Source organism: Bombyx mori, chromosome 9 (assembly GCF_030269925.1).
Source record: "Bombyx mori chromosome 9, ASM3026992v2".
NCBI lineage: Eukaryota > Metazoa > Arthropoda > Insecta > Lepidoptera > Bombycidae > Bombyx > Bombyx mori.
Window position 1 is genome coordinate 11,665,034 of NC_085115.1, and position 22,057 is coordinate 11,687,090.

Consider the following 22,057-nt stretch of genomic DNA (forward strand, 5'->3'; position numbering starts at 1 on the left):
CGTATGTTCCATGGGGAGTGCTCTGAGGAATTGTTCGAGATGATACCAGCATTTCGTTTTTACGATCGCACCGCCCGCCACCGGAGTAGAGTTCATCCATACTACCTGGAGCCACTGCGGTCATCCACAGTGCGTTTCCAGAGATCTTTTTTGCCACGTACCATCCGGCTATGGAATGAGCTCCCCTCCACGGTGTTTCCCGAGCGCTATGACATGTCCTTCTTCAAACGAGGCTTATGGAGAGTATTAAGCGGTAGGCAGCGGCTTGGCTCTGCCCCTGGCATTGCTGAAGTCCATGGGCGACGGTAACCACTCACCATCAGGTGGGCCGTATGCCCGTCTGTCTGCCTACAAAGGCAATAAAAAAAAAATAAAAAAAAATGTAACTGGTGATAGGACCTCTTATGAGTCCGCACGGGTAGGTACCAGCACCCCGCCTATTTCTGCCGTGAAGCAGTAATGCGTTTCGGTTTGAAGGGTGGGGCAGCCGCTGTAACTATAGTGAGACCTTAGAACTTATATGGGTGGCGCATTTACGTTGTAGATGTCTATGGGCTCCAGTAACCACTTAACACCAGCTGGGCAGTGAGCTAGTCCACCCATCTAAGCAATAATTTTTTTTTAAAAAAAATGTTCTGGTTCGTTGGAACACACGATACAGATATAGTTCACATATATATCTTTAGTACGCCGATCTGTTGCATGCATGACATGAACGATGGTGAGCATTCTCCGTCATAAGGGCCATAGATACTATTAGTTCAAACTTGGACCTCATGTCTAAAAATAACGATTATTTCGTGCTGTTTATCGTCTCAGATAACCACAGAACATCAGTCAGAAAGTGACGTAGGCTGCTTACCTAAAAAAAAATATTCCAACAAAATACGCGTTTGTCCTAAAATTAAATATCCGCCCTTTTCGTAACTTAAACATTTAAATATGCGGTCGGAATTCAAAAACGGAATTCCCTTTATAAACGCTTTTTGAAGCAAAACCAGAGTTCTCAGTTATTTCTGTCATAGACTTACAATTTATTAGGGATTTTAAGTTGTGAAAGGTTCACTTAATAGCAAATTATTTAGTAGAAATTTACATTTTTATAAAATACGATAAAAATTGAACACAAATAAGATAGATACATATCTCCATATATTAAAATAACATGAAATAGAGTCCGCAAGGGTAGGTACCACCACTCCGCCTCTTTCCGCCGTGAAGCAGTAATGCGTTTCGGTTCGAAGGGTGGGGTAGCCGTTGTAACTATACTGAGACCTTTGAACTTATATCTCGAGGTGGGTGCGCATTTACGTTGTAGATGTCTATGGGCTCCAGTAACCACTTAACACCAGGTGCGCTGTGAGCTCGTCGAGCAATATAAGCAATAAAAAAAAAAATAGAACAAAAACATTTTTCTTATATTAACGTAAAATAAATGTACTACTAACTATGTAATTAGTCAAAAATCATTTAAATAATTAGTACCGCTCTACACCGCAATCGTTGTTTGCGTTGTTTCGTTTCAAACATTAAAATGCGAGTCGAATTTGAAATGATTTTTCAGGCAAACCGAAATAATGTAATCATTCTCGACAAAAAAATCCAGGCGGCCCCGTTGATTCCGTGAAAAGACTACGAGAGTATTTCGACGAAACGCTGTTAAAATTTCCTGAAAACATTCCGAGGGTTTGCGGTGCTCGCGGAAAATATAGCGCGTCTCTTCACTGTTTACCGACCGAACCTTCGTAATTTACATGGCTTAAATCATTTTAAACTCTCCGAAAATGTACGATACGTATATGACTTTGTTTTGTGATGTTTTTTGCTAATTAGGGTGGGATAATGTCGGGACATCGAGTTTCTCATTGTGTTTTTTTTTATTTAATAGAAAAAGGTCTCGTAATGAAACAGTTTTATTTAACTGTTTCATTACGAGACTTTTTTCTAAACTTCTTCTTTCTTAAACTGTATTAAGATTTATTTAATTATAGATACAAACTATGTAATTCGCCAACATACTAAGAAGCCCGGTTAACAGAAAAAACAACTAAATCATACCCAAAATATAAATTTAATTCATTGAATTCGTGTTAATTAACCCTATCAGAAATTACTCATTTTCAAAGCAGGATAACGGACGTGGGCGCCGTTTGTGCGAAACATTTTTCCTTCATTCACTAAATTTGGTGCTGTGAGTGACATCATCTCTTCGTCATTGCCTCTAAATCTATAGATTTGTTACCATATTTAAAAAAAAAAACGTTTTTTTGTAGGTAATTTCAATTTCCAACATTTACCTATGAATATATACATCAATATATGGAGACGAATCTGATATCCTTAATTAATTATCAATATTATGTTATTGACGCTATTACATTTCACATTTAACATACTTACTGTTTTCATAAAAAAATAGCACAGATCAAAACTCTTTTTACTTACCATAGATAACTTATAAAAACCATTTAATCCATTGTCAATTAAGTAAAAAAGTTTTTAAGTCGATGACTTGTCGCCTTAATGATGATCGAAGAAAATGCTTGATAACAGTTCCCAAAAAACTGATAGAATAAAACCGTTAACGATCATTACTTTCAGTCCAAGTGCAGTCAGTCTCATGTCCAAGGTATCTAAATCGTCTCGTATCCTTACGCTCACAATTCGCTGCACTAACGATCTTTACAAAGGTGTCCACGGTAATAAATGCTATTGTCATCATAGCATTAGAAATTGTAAAGGGAGAGCTATACGGTGTAAAACATTTTTGACGAGAATTTCAATGGATACTTTTAGTGCTGTTTGAAATGTTATTTACACAGCTTCGACATTATCAGTGTACATACCATACTTGGGTTAATTGAATGTATAATCGTTCGATCGTTACACCTGGCTCCTTAAACAGCTGTTATAAAATTAAGGCAATCTAATGAATCGATCGCGTTTAATACAAGCTTGTACTAGTTAAGTTAATATTTTGAAAATAAATTTATAATTATCATCAAAGTATCAAAATTCAACGGATTTTTCTTTTTTTTTATTGCCAGACGGGTGGACGAGCTCACAGCCCACCTGGTGTTAAGTGGTTACTGGAGCCCATAAAGATTTACAACACAAATTCGCCACTCACCTTGAGATTTAAGTTCTAAGGTCTCAGTATAGTTACAACGGCAGCCCCACCCTTCAAGCCGAAACGCATTACTGCTTCACAGCAGAAATAGGCGAGATGGTGGTACCTACCCGTGCGGACTCACATGAGGTCCTACCGCCAGTAAAAACGGTTCTATGATCCCATTCGTTGAGTTCAATTATAGGGACACCTGTAAAATTTATTTGAACATTTTAAAAGTACATTTACACACGAACCTTGAAGACTAGAAATGTCTAACAAGTCCATTTCAATGTGTGTTAGCAAAACACGGTTTTGAATTGAAACAGCATGTCCAGTTTAATTATAGTATGCACGTGTATGCTCGCATCTCGATTGAGCGTGTAATCAATTTGATAGGCACACCTGGCTCCCAGCCGCAACAGTAACGAAACGCTTGAACTGAAATCTACGTAATATGTCATAGTTATTTGGTTGAGCTAGCTCAGCTATTAATATACTCGTAGAATAGATTAGCATATATCACATGCTGGAGTCATGGTCCAGACGGCTGGCTGATCCTTCGGCTGGTCGTAGGACCGTCGAGGCGATTCGCCCGGTCCTTGTGGATTGGGAGAATCGTGACAGAGGACGCCTCACTTTCCGGCTCACGCAGGTGCTCACTGGGCATGGTTGCTTCGGTGAGTTCTTGCACCGGATCAGAGCCGAGCCGACGGCAGAGTGCCACCATTGTGATTGCGACTTGGACACGCCAGAGCATACGCTCGTCGCCTGCCCCGCATGGGAGGGGTGGCGCCGTGTCCTCGTCGCAAAAATAGGAAACGACTTGTCGTTGCCGAGTGTTGTGGCATCGATGCTCGGCGACGACGAGTCGTGGAAGGCGATGCTCGACTTCTGCGAGTGCACCATCTCGCAGTAGGAGGCGGCGGGGCGCGTTAGAGACGCACAATCCCGCCGCCGTCGAGCGGGGGCCAGGGAGGCGAATCTCGCCCAAGCCCTGGCCCTCTAAGTGTTTCGGGTCCCCCTCACATGTCGGTCTGGGGACCGGCGAGAGGGGCCTAAGAAAACGACGTGCAAGCTGTTCTGCACGCGTTTTACGCAAGAGCATCCGGGTGATGGAAGGCCGGCTATCCTCGACCCATGCTGGTTCTGGTCCAGCGGGGTATTCCGCAGGATAGCTCACTCTAACCGGCCCCATCTAGGCGGGCTTCGGATAGCCTGCCGACCGAGAGGGCTGGTGGTCGTGGCGCCGACGACCGCCGGTCCGGCGTCCCGAGGGGGAGGGTGATGGGAGAGATGTGCTCCGCACTAAACGTTTCACTTTCCCCCCTTTGCCTCTTCATGAGTTCTGAGGTTTGGACGTTGGTTGTTGAGCGACAGAAGGTTTTAATCAGTTCGACTCTGACATGCTCCGCCCTCTATCCCCAGTGGAGGGCGTAAGTCCGGCGATTTCCTCATGACCAAAAAAAAAAAAAGCATATACCACATATGATTATACCATTTTTATTTTCATAAATGGTAACTTTTTTGGTTGTTTACTTTATTATTGCCTTAATCTTGATAAAACTAGAAGAATGGAAGTGTGGTCACCTGTATTGGCCATCTATAATGTAATATATAACAGGGGTTGTAAATATGTAATGTGTGTTTCGGGGAAGGCTAGATCCGGACATTTTATGAAATAACATGATGGTCCGCAAACTTTGAAATCAAAAGAAACATTATAGATAACACACAACTGAAATTTATTCAAATAACCATTTTTTAACGTATATATTTTTATATCTATGTGTTTCAAAAAGTTTTTTCGTCTCTTACAAGGCAAGATAATAAGTAATATTCCGTGCCTGGACTAAAAAACATTTCACAGAATAGCCGTAGTCGAGGAGTCAGAGTCGTATGTGACTCACAAGTACCAGGTTTCCGACTGCCTACTACTGTCCGGTCTACTGTCATTAATTTTTTAGAACTTTCTATTACGTAGATATCAGAAAGAGCTGAAGCCCTGGTATTGAGTGACTAATAGAAGGACATCACAAGATGAATGCCGCCACCCACCCAGTAACATGAGTTCGAAGTTTCAGTTGTGTTGTTGTATAACGACTGATCCCACCCGGCAAACCGCACCGTGACGACTACTGCACGGCAGAAATAGGTAGGAAAGCGGTGGCTGTGGAGGCTTTGAATACGCCCTACCGTAACTAACTACTCAAATTTAGAATTTTGGGGCTGGTATGATTTTGACGCGATATTATTCCTTTAAATTGGTGATTTTTAGCAAAGTGGAAGGAATAGTTCGCAATCCAATGCGTGATCAGACTGGGCACGAAAAGACGAGTGTTACCTATATCTTTACCGTGAAAGTCGTTTATAAACATGCGCTACTGTTATCTTGGAAAAGTTGATATCTGCCTGCAGGATTTGAGCATCGACATGGCCCCATTACTTGATACGAATGCACTGGGCCTCTATTCTTTAGGTCACGACTACTTCAAAACCCATACAGACGAAGGCCTCCGCTCAACTTAAGATTCGAGGTGGAAGTCTCAATTGCTTCAGAAATATTGGTTATTTTTTATCCCTAATGGTCAATGTGACTCATATCATAACTTAAAATACCCAGCCACGTTATTTATTCACTTCTGTAATAAGTTAATAACGCATTCGCGACACGCTAACACAATTAAATTCTGTTTCCTTGTTATTATGTCCCCTAAACTAATAAAATACCCTACGCACCTTTAAATTGGATATGAGGTAAAGCATAAATGCATAATATAGGTATAAAATGTTTTCAAAACATAATATTCTCCATTCACGTTTATTATTATAATAAATATATTATACTACAAGATACAAGGAATTTTGAAACATAATATCCATACGTTGAACGTTATCGTTACACCAACGCTAACTGTTAATCTATACATATACATAATGGTCTAGCAGTGAGTCATCAGTTTCAGTGAGAATAAAATAACTAATTTTCAGTATTATTATATATTGTGTATGTCGGTGTCGATAAATTTTAGATATTTGTAAAATAAAACAGTTAGTGTGAATTTTTTCAACCAGATCCCAAATCACCATTGTTAAATATTGTTTGTTAGTATGTTTATTCGCTGGAACATTACACAACAACTATTCGACCGAATTTGATGATATTTTTTGAAGTCGTCGTGGCCTAAAGGATAAGACGTCCGATGCATTCGTATGTAGCGATGCACCGGTGTTCGAATCCCGCAGGTGGGTACCAATTTTTCTAATGAAATACGTACTCAACAAATGTTCACGATTGACTTCCATGGTGAAGGAATAACATAGTGCAATAAAAATCAAACCCGCAAAATTATAATTTGCGTAATCACTGGTGGTAGGACCTCTTAGGAGTCCGCACGGGTAGGTATCACCACCCCGCCTATTTCCGCCGTGAAGCAGTAATGCGTTTCGGTTCGAAAGGTGGTGTAGCCGTTGTAACATACTGAGACATTAGAACTTATATCTCGAGGTGGGTGGCGCATTTACGTTTCAGATGTCTATGGGCTCCAGTAACCACTTAACACCAGGTGGGCTGTGAACTCGTCCATCCATCTAAGCAATAAAAAAAAATACTGTTAAAACATAAATATTACATATTAAAATACATCTCGCTTTGATGACGAATGTCAAACCAAAACCATACTTTTATAATCGTATACCACTATTATAAAACTGATCATCCCTTTTCATTTAAAAAAGTTCTATATTACAAAATCGTTAATATTCATATTGACTTAGTTTGTGCTTTGTTAACGCTAAAGCAAGTTTTAGCCAAATTAAATATTCTCTGTTGCTAATAAATTCAGGAGGGATTTTGTACGTTACAAAGAGTTCTTTTCACGTTGTTCACATTCGTATTTTATCTTTGTTTGTATTCAACGTTCAGTGTCGGGCACAGAATCGGAAAGTTAAAGAGAAGGATCTGCAGTAGTCTACGCTCTACTGTATTCTCTGTGTTGCTGATAAATATCTAGTCTTTTATGTCTGCTTTGTAAAAGATTTTACTCTAGATTTTTTTTGTGAAGCTTTGCACCACTGTGACGGTAAATATGTAATACCACGGCAAACATTTTTTTTTTCTGTCAGGAGTCGTAATTATTATAGTCATATGTAAATTTTGCATGTAATTAAAATAGTTGATTTTAAAATTACGGCTGTGGTGTGTATTGATGTTCTAGAGGTGTTAATTCACCTATTAAAATGTTAATATTATTTATGGGATAAAAACGATGGAATTAATGAATCGAAATATTAATTGATTTGAAACTGCACAAATATCTGCTATATATATTTAACTAAGGTACATACATATATATGTATGTATGTATTTATGTATATGTGCAAATTTATTAAGTACAGTTGCATCATAAAAAATCAATGACAATAATTACAATAGGATCATTATCATTTTCGATATTAATGTAAATGTACATTTCCTCGGTGAACATTTGTGTTTACAAAAAAAATATGTCGTAATAATGCTTATAATCCTTAAAGCATTTTAATCGAAATTTATTCGATATTTTGAAGTCGTCGTGGCTTAAAGGATAAGACGTCCGGTGCATTAGTGTTGAGCGATGCACCGGTCTTCGAATCTCAGGGGGGTGGTACCAATTTTTCTAATGAAGTACGTACTCGACAAATGTTCACGATTGACTTCCACGGTAAAGGAATAACATCGTGTAATAAAAATCAAACCCGCAAAATTATAATTTGCGTAATTACTGGTGGTAGGACCTCTTGAGAGTCCGTGCGGGTAGGTACTACCACCCTGCCTATTTCTGCCGTGAAGCAGTAATGCGTTTCGGTTTGAAGGGTGGGGCAGCCGTTGTAATTATACTTGAGACCTTAGAACTTATATCTCAAGGTGAGTGGCGCATTTACATTGTAGATGTCTATGGGCTCCAGTAACCACTTAGCACCAGGTGGGCTGTAAGCTCGTCCACCCATCAAAGCAATAAAAAAAAATAAAAAACATTACGTAATAAACCAATTCTGTTTGCTTTCTTTTTAATAATACCCTGTGTAGCTGTTTCTATTGAATCCAAAATTAATTCCTTCGTCATAAATATAATAGAAAGGTACTGGCCGTTTGAAACGTAATTTAAGTATGGCTGGCAATAAATTCGACTTTTTTTTAAAGATACTGAATTATTTTCTCAAAATCAGTCATTTGTTTACTGACTAGTGTTTTATTTTCACTCCATTAGTATCTTTCATCAATATGGATATTATTATGATAAAAGCACGTGTAATTATAGAACACGTGTTCCGTCGCGGCAACAATTCCACACAAACTGCTAGCAACGTTATTAACGCATATGGAGTGAACACTACAAAAGAACGCACGATTATCGTTCGATCGTTATGGTTTGAACGCTTCCGCTATGGACATTTTTATTTAAATAAGGAACTCTCTGGTCCTTAATCAAAGTCAACAACGACTATTTAAAGACGATCCTTGAAACTGACGATACTTAATATATCGCTGAATTAGCAGCAACTTTCAATGTTAGCATCAAAACAATATTGGTCCATTTCGTCAAATTTGATAACGTATAAACTTGATAAGTGTAACGCGTTAAGGCGTTGCTAGCGTCGCTTAATAGACACAAAAGAAAGGTACATAGAACCGCATTGTCACTTGCCATGAAAAATGAGTTCTTTTTAACGATCGTAAGCGTTCATCATGCTGGTCAGACCCCGGTTCAGCACTTACGCAACGCCCCGTACGAAAACTAACCCTTAAAAAGTTTTGGCCACTCTCTGGTGGTCTACTGCCGGTATAATTCATCAAGTTTCTCTTACCAAACGAACGGTACTAGTATTACTGCGGATATGTATGAAGTGTGTGTGACAAACCCACGAATCGCCGACCAACCTTGGTTAATCGCTCTTCACCGCTGCTCCTACATGACAACTCTCACCACACACGACACGAGAAATGGTCTCTAAGCTAGATACATGAGTTGCTACGTCATCGTACTCACCAGATCTTCCACGGACAGACTTCTACTTTTCCCAAAGTTCGAAATTTTTGGCATGGAACAATTTAATACCGCAAGGCAGTACAAAATCCCTTTGAAGAGTTTGTTGGCTCCCGTGCAAATTATTTATTTAAGAAGGGCATTGAAAATTTCTTACTGCGCTGCGTGGGTGCGTATTTTGATTAATAAAAATTAAAAAAAGTCGGTTGTCTGTAAAGTCGGTTTACTGACGATGTTGAACGTGACGACGTCATAAGAAAATACTGATGGAATGGTTTCATTTTTCAACTTTTCACTGAACTTCATACTTGACGAAAACATGTAAATATATTTTTGTATAGCAGCTGTCCACGCGGATGCATCGCTCACTCAAGTAGGAGAGGGAGAGATGTCGAACGCTGCCGAACGCGGAGGCCAATTGTGCCTCTTTGTCGCTTGTTGCGCGCTCTCGCTTGCACTTCAAGCCTTAAATGGAACGCCTCAGAGCGAGGTAACGCCGCATGAGTCATGTTTTTTCGTGCGTGTAGCCGGCTCCATCGTATTATAAGATGTTGTCACGTCAAAAAACATAAAAATTGACTATACTAAACGACAACTTCATAAGTAAAGACCTAATTTTTTTTTTTTAATTATGTGAAAGAAGAAACAAAAATAATGAATCTTCTGCTTACCAGTCCGTTACAGGGATAACCCAAGCAGTCTCAGTCGGATCCAAAATCGCAAACAGCTTCGGAAACCCGATCAACCCAAATTGAAATTGTCCGTTTCGGTTAGTCTTCCTCGAATAACGTAATCATCGTACCTACAACGTCACGAATATGGGTCGTTAATATCGAAATCCAATAAATGTAATTACAGTTCAAACCGGCCGCGCGTTCATCTCAGAAATGTAAATAGCGTGATTCCAGTGAAAACCGAGAATATAAGAAAATATGTTTGTTTTCGCAGTTTCGGAATTGGCTTTTTGCGACAATTTGTTTGCGGTTATTCCGTATACCAAATACGTATACGAAACTTGTGCTAATTGTGCTTGTAAAATAAAAGATATTAGGATATCTCTGGAAACTATGATGATAATAAAAAGTTTTACTTGGTAACAAACTTCACGGAAATCTACACGTAAACAGACAAAACAGCTAACTACAGTTTTCTCTGTATGTTGATCGTTTTTCTTTTTTGTTTGGTAACAGTTGACGAGCTTTAGTGTTGTCAATAATAAAAATTGAACATAGGAAGTTAAAGACTAAATAAAATAAAAAACAAAGTTTATCTAAATCTTGAGTTATCATCAGTTTTTTTTTCTACCTAAGCTGGTAGCCTGGAGCGGCTATTCCAGCGTAACCGTAACTAGTAGGTGAGCTCACGGGGCTCAAACCTGACGACGATGCTAACACGAACCCTAGCAAGAGTCGTGCTTCGCAGAATCTACTACCAGATCGGAATCGCGACCCACTGAGAAGATCCGGTGAGAAACTCAGTAGGCTATGTCTGAGAGTTAATTTACTCGTCGAGCCCTTCGTCGCAAGCGACAGGTTCGACGAGAACGGTGACCGGTGCTTGAAGTACCTAGAAGCACCGTTAGTGGATCGGGAGGATCCGAGATGACGTGTTTTGGGCGACGTCGACTGCTTTCCATTCTGTCCGCAGGATCGGGAATCATCAGTAATTGTGGTCAATATCATCATTGGTCGAACACTAGTAAAATTTACTGGTTAAAAATCAATCTAGTTACGCACTCGTGCAATGTAAAAATAAAACAAACTGGCCTGGTTTTAAGTGCTTACCGTAGTCCATAGACATCGCTAGGGAAACTTTGAGGCATGAGGTCGAAGTTTGAAATTGAAATTGAAATTGATTTGAAATGTACTGGATAACGGTTTTCCCACTCTTCAAATCGGACCACGGGAAGGAGCCCCTCAAGCTTTTTACTCTCGAAAAGATGGTTTTGGATCGTCTCAACTTGGAGTCAACCTGTCCCTTCGTTCGAATGGGTGGAAACATTATTTTTGTTGGTTTGAATCTCTCGAAGTCTGCAGTTGTACATATTTACAGGCAGTGGCTATAAGTTTTAGCAACAACCTCGTAACTATCGCCCATCTGCTGTAAAAATGGAAGTGGATAGATCAAAAGAACATTCTATACTTTTTTTTTATTGCTTAGAGGTTACATGGTGGTTACTGGAGCCCATAGACACCTAGGACGTAAATACGCCATCCACCTTGACATATAAGTTCTAAGTTCTCAAGTATAGTTACAACGGCTGCCCCACGCTTAAAACCAAAACGCATTACTGCCAATACCGTCTTTACCATAAGGGCACACGGGGCCCGTGCCCAGGGCCCTCACACATTTCTCTCACACATTTATTCGGTTTCCGCTATCGTGATCGTAACCAAAAAACCAGCAGCATTCTAATATCATTAATGACATATTATGTCATACCGTATTTGATTACCTATAATAAATGGTCATACTCAGTAAAAAAATGTTATTATAATTCGCTTTTTTTACTTTCCAAAAGGGCCTCAAATTCTTGTGTGCCCAAGGGCCCCAGCCTAATTTAAGACGTCCCTGATTACTGCTTCACGGCTGAAATAAGCAGGGTGTTGGTACCTACCCGCGCGGACTCACAAGAGGTCTTACCACCAGTAAACTAATACAATACTAATGGCACTATTTTATTCCATAGCTACATTCGTATAGTTGTCATTTGATTGATATGAATATAATAAATTGAGTGTGGTATCGGGCGAACTCCGTCGGTTCCGGATTTAAATCGCGGATGTGTTTTATCTATTCATATAACAAACGCACTTACAGTTTGTGATGCGGAAAAACTTGGTTCCGTGTACATTTGAAACAGCATTGAGTATTTTTGAAAACTAAAATAGATGAGCTCATATTCAACTTATATCCAAAAGCGAGTTCCATCAGGTATCACATTTCAATATAGGTAAATATAATATATTTGAAATATAGGCTACTTATTTTGACCGATTCGACAAAGCAAAGCTTAATCCCCTGGTGCTTGAAACTTGAAATATGAGCATTTGATGTCTTTTATGTTGTAAGCTCGATGCTTAATATAATCGTTTCTTAGTGGATACTAAGGACTTTTGGTTCACCTCTTATTTCACACCTAAGGGGGTAAAATTGGTTGTACAAAGGAAAGAATTTCATATACCTGCTTCGGATTAGAAATAAATAGGCGTGTATCGGTGTTTTCCGAATTTTATCCCAAAGACCTTAATTAGGATTGATCGTTTATATTTTATTTGTTGTTTTTGTTATCGACAAATATATTTCATTATATGTTTGTACTACATTCGTTCCTGAACCCTTCTGCTCATTGTGATAATGATTGATACAATTGTTGCTTGCATACCATGGAAGCTTTCTGACTTACTACTACATATGACATTAATCAAGAAATGGATTCATAGATAAATTATTTATTTACATATTGATTCAACTTTATGCACAAAGGTGGACTTAATGCTTAAGGCATTATCTACCAGACAACCAAAAGTGGTGTAGAAACTCTTGTTGAAAGTGCATTCTTTTTGAGAAAAAGAAATATATATACACATATATAAACACACACAGTATACATCATCTATGATGCACACACATAACATACAACGCTGTACATATTATATAGTATAATAATAATATTCAATTTATACATATATTATACAGGCTGCCCGAAAAAGCAACGGCAACCCGACATCAGGGAAATTATCTTCAAATCTTGATTACTTTGACAAAATTAAATTAAACAAACTTTAAATGTAAAATATTCTTACAGTAACTACTCAAGTTAAAATTATGTTCTTTCCTTGTTTTTTAGGCGACCCAGACTCGACTGTTTTCGGATCGGTGACGGAAGGTGTCTTCGAGGGGAAGATAATCGCCAAAGACGGTTCTTACTACGTGGAACACGCAAGAAGATACTTCCCACCTAACAACACGAAGACACGAGGCCACTCAGTTATTTACAAAGATAGTGACGTCATTGATCCGTTTGCTAACAAAAGGCACGGTGAGTGGAAATACTATTTAATTAATATTGCACGTGTACGCCAGGTAGGTTAGAATAGGAGTATACTGTTTCATCTGACGAGATGAAACATATAAACATAGTTCACTGTTTGTCTTCCAAAGAAAATAAAATATTTTGTGGTATGAATATGCAAGTATAGTTTTAATATTCTTAGTGAAAAATTTAATACATCCGATATATTTCATTGTTATTTATACGATATTAACGTTAAATCAAACTAAATAAACCATGTAGTATTTTTTTTTATTTATTGCTTAGATGGGTGGACGAGCTCACAGCCCACCTGGTGTTAAGTGGTTACTGAAGCCCATAGACATCTACAACGTAAATGCGCCACCCACCTCGAGATATAAGTTCTAAGATCTCAGTATAGTTACAACGGCTACCCCACCCTTCGAACCGAAACGCATTACTGCTTCACGGCGGAAATAGGCGGGGTGGTGGTACCTACCCGTGCGGACTCCCAAGAGGTCCTACCACCAGTGAATTTTAATATTGTTTTCCATAGACACGTGGCTGTGGCTTTGTTACTTTTCAAATAAACATTATTTGTTCTTTTTGCGTGGTGGGCGCCTAAGAATACCCCCAACCCAAACTTAGCTAATGGGTGTCATAGAAGGCGACTAAGAACCAAAGCCTCACTAAAGCCAATACAACCTAAGCCCAAGGTCAACAAAAGCATTCCCAAGGGGGGCTGACATTAGGCAGGCGGCCAGTCATAAAAAAATTGCCAAAACTAAGAGCAACATGAAAATGAATTTCCATAGACACGTGGACGAGCTTAGTCTACTTGATGCTATCTTGTTGTCGGAGCCCGCTTATTTAATTTATGATTTATTCTGATTAATTTAATCAACAGAACAAATATGCATACCTTGGAGTGCTAAAAACAGTTTCATATACTAAGACTATAGAACGAAATTCATAATATGTTGTTAAATAAAGGTTGAAAACGAATATGAATGAATACGCTCTGACTGTCCAATTAAGACTGATTCAGGAGTGGATGCTAACTATATGTGATAGTCTGAAAAAAATTTTTTTTCTTTAATAAAAAAAAGGATATAGGACTTAATTTTGGAGTGAACTTGATTGGTAACATGAAATTATGAATCAGCTTTGAATTCATATCGATTCATGTGAAATCCATATTAATCTCATTGTAACAATTGGCGATAAATCCAATAATTGCGCATATTATGCGAAACTATCTACGCTACAAGATTAACCATTAAAATTTACATTAGACGTAGCTCTGGCCCGAACGGAACTTGCAAAAGGGAATTCGATCCGTGTACAAGTTTCACGACCGGCAGTCGCGCAGCAAATGGATTGCAAATGCAACATCTCGTTTAACAAACTTTAATCCGGTTCACTCGGTGTGCTTGTCACCGCTTGATTGCAACACCGTGTGTGCGTCGAAAACTTTACACTAATTTATAGCGGATTAGGAGTTTGTAATCCGCATTCGATCCTCATGAATCGGGTATTTGTTTAGCACCCAACTTCGTACACTTCAATAATGTCTACTAGACGAAGACCGACCGGTTTTTTTTTATAAATTGTGTTTTTCGGGTGTCTTAACCACGCCATCTGCTGAAATAGCTTTAGTGTTATTGTGTCTTTAAGGCTTTAAGTTAGTTGCTCTCAATTATAATAAATAGTATTATTATTCGCCAATAGATGTCGGGAAGAGTCATAAAGTTGATTATCGATAAAGTTGATTATTGAAAACACGTTTAAAACAACATTTTCTGAAAATAAATCGTAGCTAGATCGATTTATGGCCCCCGAAATCCCCTGTATACTAAATTTTATAAAAATCGTTGGAGCCGTTTCCGAGATTCAGATTATATATACTTAGTCTGGCAAGAAATACTGTTACAATAAAATAAAAAAAATTCTATTGCAAATAACATTTATTACTTTTACAGTGTGTTAGTTTAATACATAAATATAAAACAATTTAAAGTATAAAAAGCTTATTCGAAGTGGTCTCCATTGGCTGCAATACAGTCCTTTAAACGCTGAGGCCAGTTATCAATAGAAGCACGCACTCTTTTCATGGGAAAATTTTTCACTGCCAATCGTACGGATTGTTTTAGGGACTCCAAATTATCATGGCGTTTAGAGCAAGCCGTGCTCTCAAAAACTGATCATAAAACATAATCCAGCGGATTAAAATCGGGACTAGACGACGGCCAGTCTTCTGCTCTGATGAAGTCCGAAACGTTCGTTTCCAACCAAGACTGCGTAGACCAAGATTTATGACCTGGCGCCGAGTCTTGCTGGAAGGACCATTCTTGATTATTGAACATGGTGTTGTTAAGGGGCTTCACTACCTTTTCAAGAATGGTATCTTGATACACTTGTGCCGATGTTTTGATACCTTTTTCACAAAAGTATGGCTCAGTCACTCCTTCATAGCTAATACCCCACCAAACCATCACTGAAGTCGGATAGTGCCCACGTTGCACTCTGTCGACTAATTGGGAAGCTTCCTTAGAGCTTTGAGTATAAATACGGTTATTTTGTTTGTTAAAATGTTGCTCTATTGTAAAAAAATTCTCATCCGTAAACAAAAAATTTCTATGACCTCCCTTTGCGTACCGCTTCAGTAGTTGTTTCGATTTTAACACCCTATTCTCTTTTAAATTATCAGTTAAGAAATAACCAGTACGTCTCTTATAGGCTGCAAGTCCTAAGTCATCTTTTAAAATACGCGACATGGTTCTAGGTGCTATCTTCATCTCCCGAGATAAAATCTTTTACTTTCGGATAGGATTTCCTTGAATTCTTTCCCTTACTGCTTTGACCGCCTTTTTCGTACGAACACTACGTGGACGGCCAGATATTTTTCTGTCACAAACAGAGGAGGTCTCATTGCACCTATTAATAGCCCGGTACACAAACATTTTACTAATACCAAGCGTATGGAGAGTTTTAAAAATTGCATTTGGCTCCATACCTACTTTGTGTAATGCAATCACAGCGATTCGGTTCTCTTTATCACCCCACTCCATTTTAATATCGCAAAATATTGTACAATGTATTGGCGCCAAAATGAGAAAACTCAATGAGCAATCATTTAAAAATGACAGATTCCAAATTCAAATGTAATATTTTGTTTATTTTTAATTGTAACAGTATTTATGGCCAGACTAAGTATATACAAGAATTGCTCGTTTAAAGGTACAATATAAGATTTAACGAACGTTGACCTAAAATACAGTTCGATTCGCATTGTCGCCGAGCCAGCCCGAAATTCGCGTTACATATTCATTCGTCCGTAGGCCGCACCGGTATGGTAATTGAGCGTCAACAACACCGCCCCGCCCGCCGAGTTTGCATTTTTGTAGTATTCAACCCTGTTGTAGATGCAATTTCCAATGTTCCTACGAACGATGATTCATTTGAATATGCACCGCTACTGAACCTCAAATACTCAAATAAATACAGTGCTTTTTTTTTACAATGTTTTTTTCTTTTGAAATTTAAAGGTGAAACAGCCAACAACAAGAGGCTTGGTGTTGGCTAATTTGATTTTTAGATTTACCCACCTTTACTTTGATATAACTTCACAAACTTTTTACTTTAGTATATCAATTTATATCAACCTGGATTGTTTTTTTTTTGTATGTTTCCTAGATATTACAACTAGTTTTATGACATGGTTATGTTATATTTTGGATCGTTAAAATGGTTAATTTGGAATATCTCACACGACGTTTATCTTCTTTTTTTTTATTGCTTAGATGAGCTCACAGCCCACTTGATATTAAGTGGTTACTGGAGCCCATAGACATCTACGGCGTAAATGCGCCACCCACCTTAAGACATAAGTTCTAAAAGGTCTCAAGTATAGTTACTACTATAATATAATAATATAAAAAGAAAACTACATACTGACTACAATTGTGTTATACGGAATCTCTATAGCGCGGAGCATTTCCACGTTTTCTTTCCTTTGTGAAAATTACATTCGATCGGGAAATAAATGCGTAGGTATTGAATAAACAGGAAGGGTCGCGCTTGTAGCTACATTTGTTTTCATTACGAGTTATTGAACAGCAGCACCGAGGGGGTGCTCCTCGATACCCGCTCCCCGTGGAGCTTTTATTTAAATATGAAAGACTACAATCGTCTAAATAAAAAGCCTTTTTTTGTCATAAAGAAGGAAACAAGATTACATGTCAGCTACAGAAAAGGGGTGTTCTAAAAACAAACTAGTATATCGCATTAAATGCTTCTATAGGCATTGATTTGTTTGTGTAAGCTTAGCAATATCTCCTAAAGTGGATCAAATGATTTCAGTTCTGAATACTTTATTTACGATGTGAGGAATATACACAGAATAATATCGGATATTTGGTTGTAAGCGGGGCACGTTTAATATAATTATCTACAATTCCCGAGTTTCCCGTCTTGTTACATAAACAGCTGATGTTGTGTACAATCTCATTTCAGTCCTTCCGAGGACATCCGAAATTTCACAATTTTGTGTAAGATGATGAAAAAAGACACGATTTATCGATCGCTTGAGACATCCGATGAGTGGGTTCGAAATACATGTAAACAAAACGATCTTGTTACGCATTGCTTTCCTAGTGGAGCGTCTGCATTGTGATACCTCATCCCCGATTACATCTATACGTTCTTTGTAAAACGAACAGTCTGCAGCCAAGTGCTCATTCGTATACACCCCCCTACTCTCGAAGTAATATTTGAATGTTGTCCCCTCCGGATAAGGGTGTCGCGTATTGCAGAAAAAACATTTGCATTACAAAATTGTGTGCTGTATCGTTTTTTTTTTCTTTTTCTGTTATTATCAATAGCTCGAATTTATTTCTTGAATTATGTTCTATCATTATATACACCGTAATTTATTCAATTCGATACGAATTCGAGATTGAAACGTAATGAACCAATTCATTTTCGTCTGTACATAATGATGATATTTTTTTATTAAACTTCACATTGAACGAATTTTAGTAAGATTAATTTAGTTTACACGTGCTGTTTATATCGAGGGGTGAAAGGCTAGGGTTGATTCAAGCGACATTTCGCTTAATACGCGACTTTTATCTTTGGAATAAAAGATGCGTTTTATTCGGTATCAACATCAACGGCTCGATGTTTTAATTGAACTTTTTTTTTATTGCTTAGATGGTTGGCCGAGCTCACAACCCACCTGGTGTTAAGTGGTTACTGGAGCGCAGAGACATCTACAATGTAAATGCGCCAGATGATTAATTTGAGACGTTAATCAACTGTGATGAAATTAAATGAAGTGAGATGAGATGATATTATGGGATGAAATATAATTTCAGTAATACGGTGGTTAATTTACTGAGATTTTTTCAGTGGACTTTTTGGAGGATCCCAAGATAAAAAAAATTATTGCTTAGATGGGTGGACGAGCTCACCGCCCACCTGGTGTTAAGTGGTTACTGGAGCCCAAAGACATCTACAACGTAAATGCGCCACCCACCTTGAGATATAAGTTCTAAGTTCTCAGTATAGTTACAGCGGCTGCCCCACCCTTCAAACCGAAACGCATTACTGCTTCACGGTAGAAATAGGCAGGGTGGTGGTACCTACCCGTGCGGACTCACAAGAGGTCCTACCACCAGTAAGTTTACTCCATTCAAATAGCTGAATAAGATTTTTTGTTATGATATTCTTTCCTTACTTACATCTGTAAAGTTCCAAAAAAAATTCGCTGTTATTTAAGGACGAGATTGGTCCATTGCGTTTAAATCTCGAGTTATTATTTATATATGTATTTTAAAAAAATCGAAATTGTTCATTCATTCATTTTCCGCTCGAACAATATTTAAATAGATGAAGCAACTTCGATATTAAAGTAACGCTTTCAGTAGCATTATGAGTGGGAAGGGCGATGTAGGGCCAGTAATTAAAACGATGCTTCACGGGCCCTTGTTAAAACTTGTCGTTCACTTTCCCGGCCCTTTCCCTTCGCATTTAACTAAGTTTACCTGAAGGGACTTTCAATAAACGAGCGCTATTGTAGCGTTGTTAAGTTTAATTTCGGTTCAATTCCGTCCGATCTCACGTGTCGGTTTGAAGTCCCTACAATTGAACTAGCTGACTGAGGAAAGGCAATGAAATCGGCCTGCCTTTTTTAATTTTTTATTGCTTAGATGGGTGGACGAGCTCACAGCCTACCTGGTGTTAAGTGGTTACTGGAGCCCATAGACATCTACAACGTAAATGCGCCACCCATCTTGAGATATAAGTTCTAAGGTCTCAAGTATAGCTACAACAGCTTCCCTACCCTTCAAGGCGAAACGCATTACTGCTTCACGGCAGAAATAGGCAGGGTTGTGGTACCTATCCGCGCGGACTCACAAGAGGTCCTACCACCAGTAATTACACATTATAATTTTGCGGGTTTGATTTTATTACACGATGTTATTCCTTCACCGTGGAAGCCAATCGTGAACATTTGTTGAGTACGTATTTCATTAGAAAAATTGGTACCCGCCTCGGATTCGAACACCGGTGCATCGCTTCAACACTAATGCACCGGACGTCTTATCCTTTAGGCCACGACGACTTAAAATATGCCTAAATCATAAAGTTGGGTCCGTGGTTCACGGTGGTGGTCCCGTGTCACTATGTTTACTGGTTACTTGAATTCCGTAATACGTAATTTCTGATGTGAGTACTTTAACATAATATAGAATTATTAAGATTAGAATTAGTGCTCGATAACGATGGTAATATTAGTGGTTCCAATCAATGCGACCTTAATTAATTTTCCGTTCATTAATCAAAACACACGTGTTTCGTAAACAATCGCAATTATAAACACAGTTATGTAAGTGCTTTAATCAATTTATGTTATTATTTTACTTTATAAATTTTTCTGATGCTATTATTAAGTCACAGTTTGTATTTTTTTTATCGCAACCCCATTGATGAAAAGATAATGTGAGTTGAAAAAAAAATGTGTACTAAGAATTAATGCACTGAGCTCTGTGCACCCGGGGGGCGGTAATTTCCGTGATCAGACCGTCTAGCCTCCCCGACCACGGTGCTTCGTTAAAATTCAACTCGCCGGATGCAAAATGCCAATACGCGCTTATGCGACATACGACTAAAACGAAAAACCGAATTTAGTCCTTTTTTTTTTTAACTTCAAACCTCTGGAGATAATATTTATTGTTTAAAATTCTGGTTTTTTTTTTATTCTTGAAGGATTACTGGTGGCCCTGAGGCCTTTCCAGTTTCACCAGGACAGATGTGCGAGCAAAGGCTCAGCCAGGAGTGGTGGGATTAGTTAACAGCTGCCCGAGCGCCTCCGAAGGAGACCTAGCAAGTCGAGAGCAGCTGCTTCGCGTATGAATCTACTACCGGATCGGAATCGCGAACCGCGGAGAAGATTCGGCAAGAAACTCAGCGGGCTGATGCATGAGTTAGGTTGCACGACGAACTCCTTGCCGAGTTCAATGAGAATGGTTACAGGGTTCCCTAGGCCGGCTCCTAGCTGAAGGTGTATAATGCATGGGTTATTGGATCTGATGGATTCATAAGGACGTAAAAATTCTTTAAACAATGCAACAAACAATTTTAACTCGTGTCCCAGTAATAGCTACATACCATAACATTCGGTCAGCCCAGATGTCCAACTATGGGGAATAATGGAGAGCCACGGAAACAATGGTTGCATACTTCCGCTGTGGATCTATTGGAGTATAAAGGTTCTTGAATGGAGAACACGCCTACAAGCGTAGTCTAAGTAAGACCTGGCCTAGCATAAAACAAAATTTCACGAATATTTTTATTTTCGATATGCTTATTCGTTAATTAAAAATGGCGTTTGAAAAAAGGTCGACAATATGATAAAAAAAATGTATAAACTCGCGTTTTAACTAGGACGATATATTTTATTCGGTTATATTGATTTAAAAACCAAACTACTGAATCGATTCTTCAAAAAATAATAATTTTCCTAATGTAGGTAGTGTGATTAATGAAGCAGTTTTGGGGTAACAAACATCAAAAATTCAACGGTATTGAGAAACTCTTCGCATTCGTATTTCATTTTTTTAAATTTATTTGCTTTATTATCACATTATTTACACACTTGTGGTATTTGAACATTATTGTCGCACGATGCATTCGATAGGGACTGCGGTTTTCACAAAAGCAATGGATAGTAATTTATGTTGTAAAATTTAATAGCACGATGCATTGAATTTCTCATTAAACAAACCAAAGGTTTTGTTTACGCACTTCGTACTAGCCTCTGTATTTACAAGGGTAATCAAACCACGCCCACTTCAATAATTCAATCTGTATTACATCGATTTCGGTAACAGGAATGAAAGACGTATAAAAACAAACAAATACAGATTAATGTATATTAGAGTTATAAATCTAACGGAACTAGCTTGATAAATCACATCACAGCCGTATAGCAAAGAGATTGTGTCGTCAGCCTTTCTGTATTTACACTGAAGCGCTCACGGATAGGATCGTGTTGTGTTTTTCTTTCGAACCTCCCCCAGTAAGTAACTCGTGCCGCAAACTTGTAATTTATCATGAATAATTAAAAATATCATCCTGATTACACTTCAGAGACTATTTTCAAACCTTGTATAATTTATTCGAAAAAGGGATGCTCATAATAAATGTTTTGTTTATTATTATTATTATTATTTATTTATATTTATTTAAAATCTTATTAATTACATAATATTTTTTAAAAAGATATTAAAAATACAATTTTTAAAAAACACTATATAAAAATAGATTGCCGCTGATGGCGGTGTCTACGACACAAGCCACCAGTGGTTAGGACTCCAGAGTGAGAAACGTCCTCACAATGCG

General features: G+C 38.2%; 1 protein-coding gene across 3 annotated transcripts in view; it reads left to right on the forward strand.

The window, feature by feature from the left end:
• Window positions 1–22,057, forward strand: part of LOC101745975 (disintegrin and metalloproteinase domain-containing protein 10) — a 70,554-nt gene that overhangs the window by 32,913 nt on the left and 15,584 nt on the right. For all 3 annotated transcript variants that reach the window (XM_062670163.1, XM_038012995.2, XM_038012994.2), the window contains one exon: window positions 12,986–13,177. In XM_062670163.1, coding sequence (XP_062526147.1) covers window positions 12,986–13,177 — 192 coding nt within the window. The remainder of the gene's footprint in view (window positions 1–12,985; window positions 13,178–22,057) is intronic.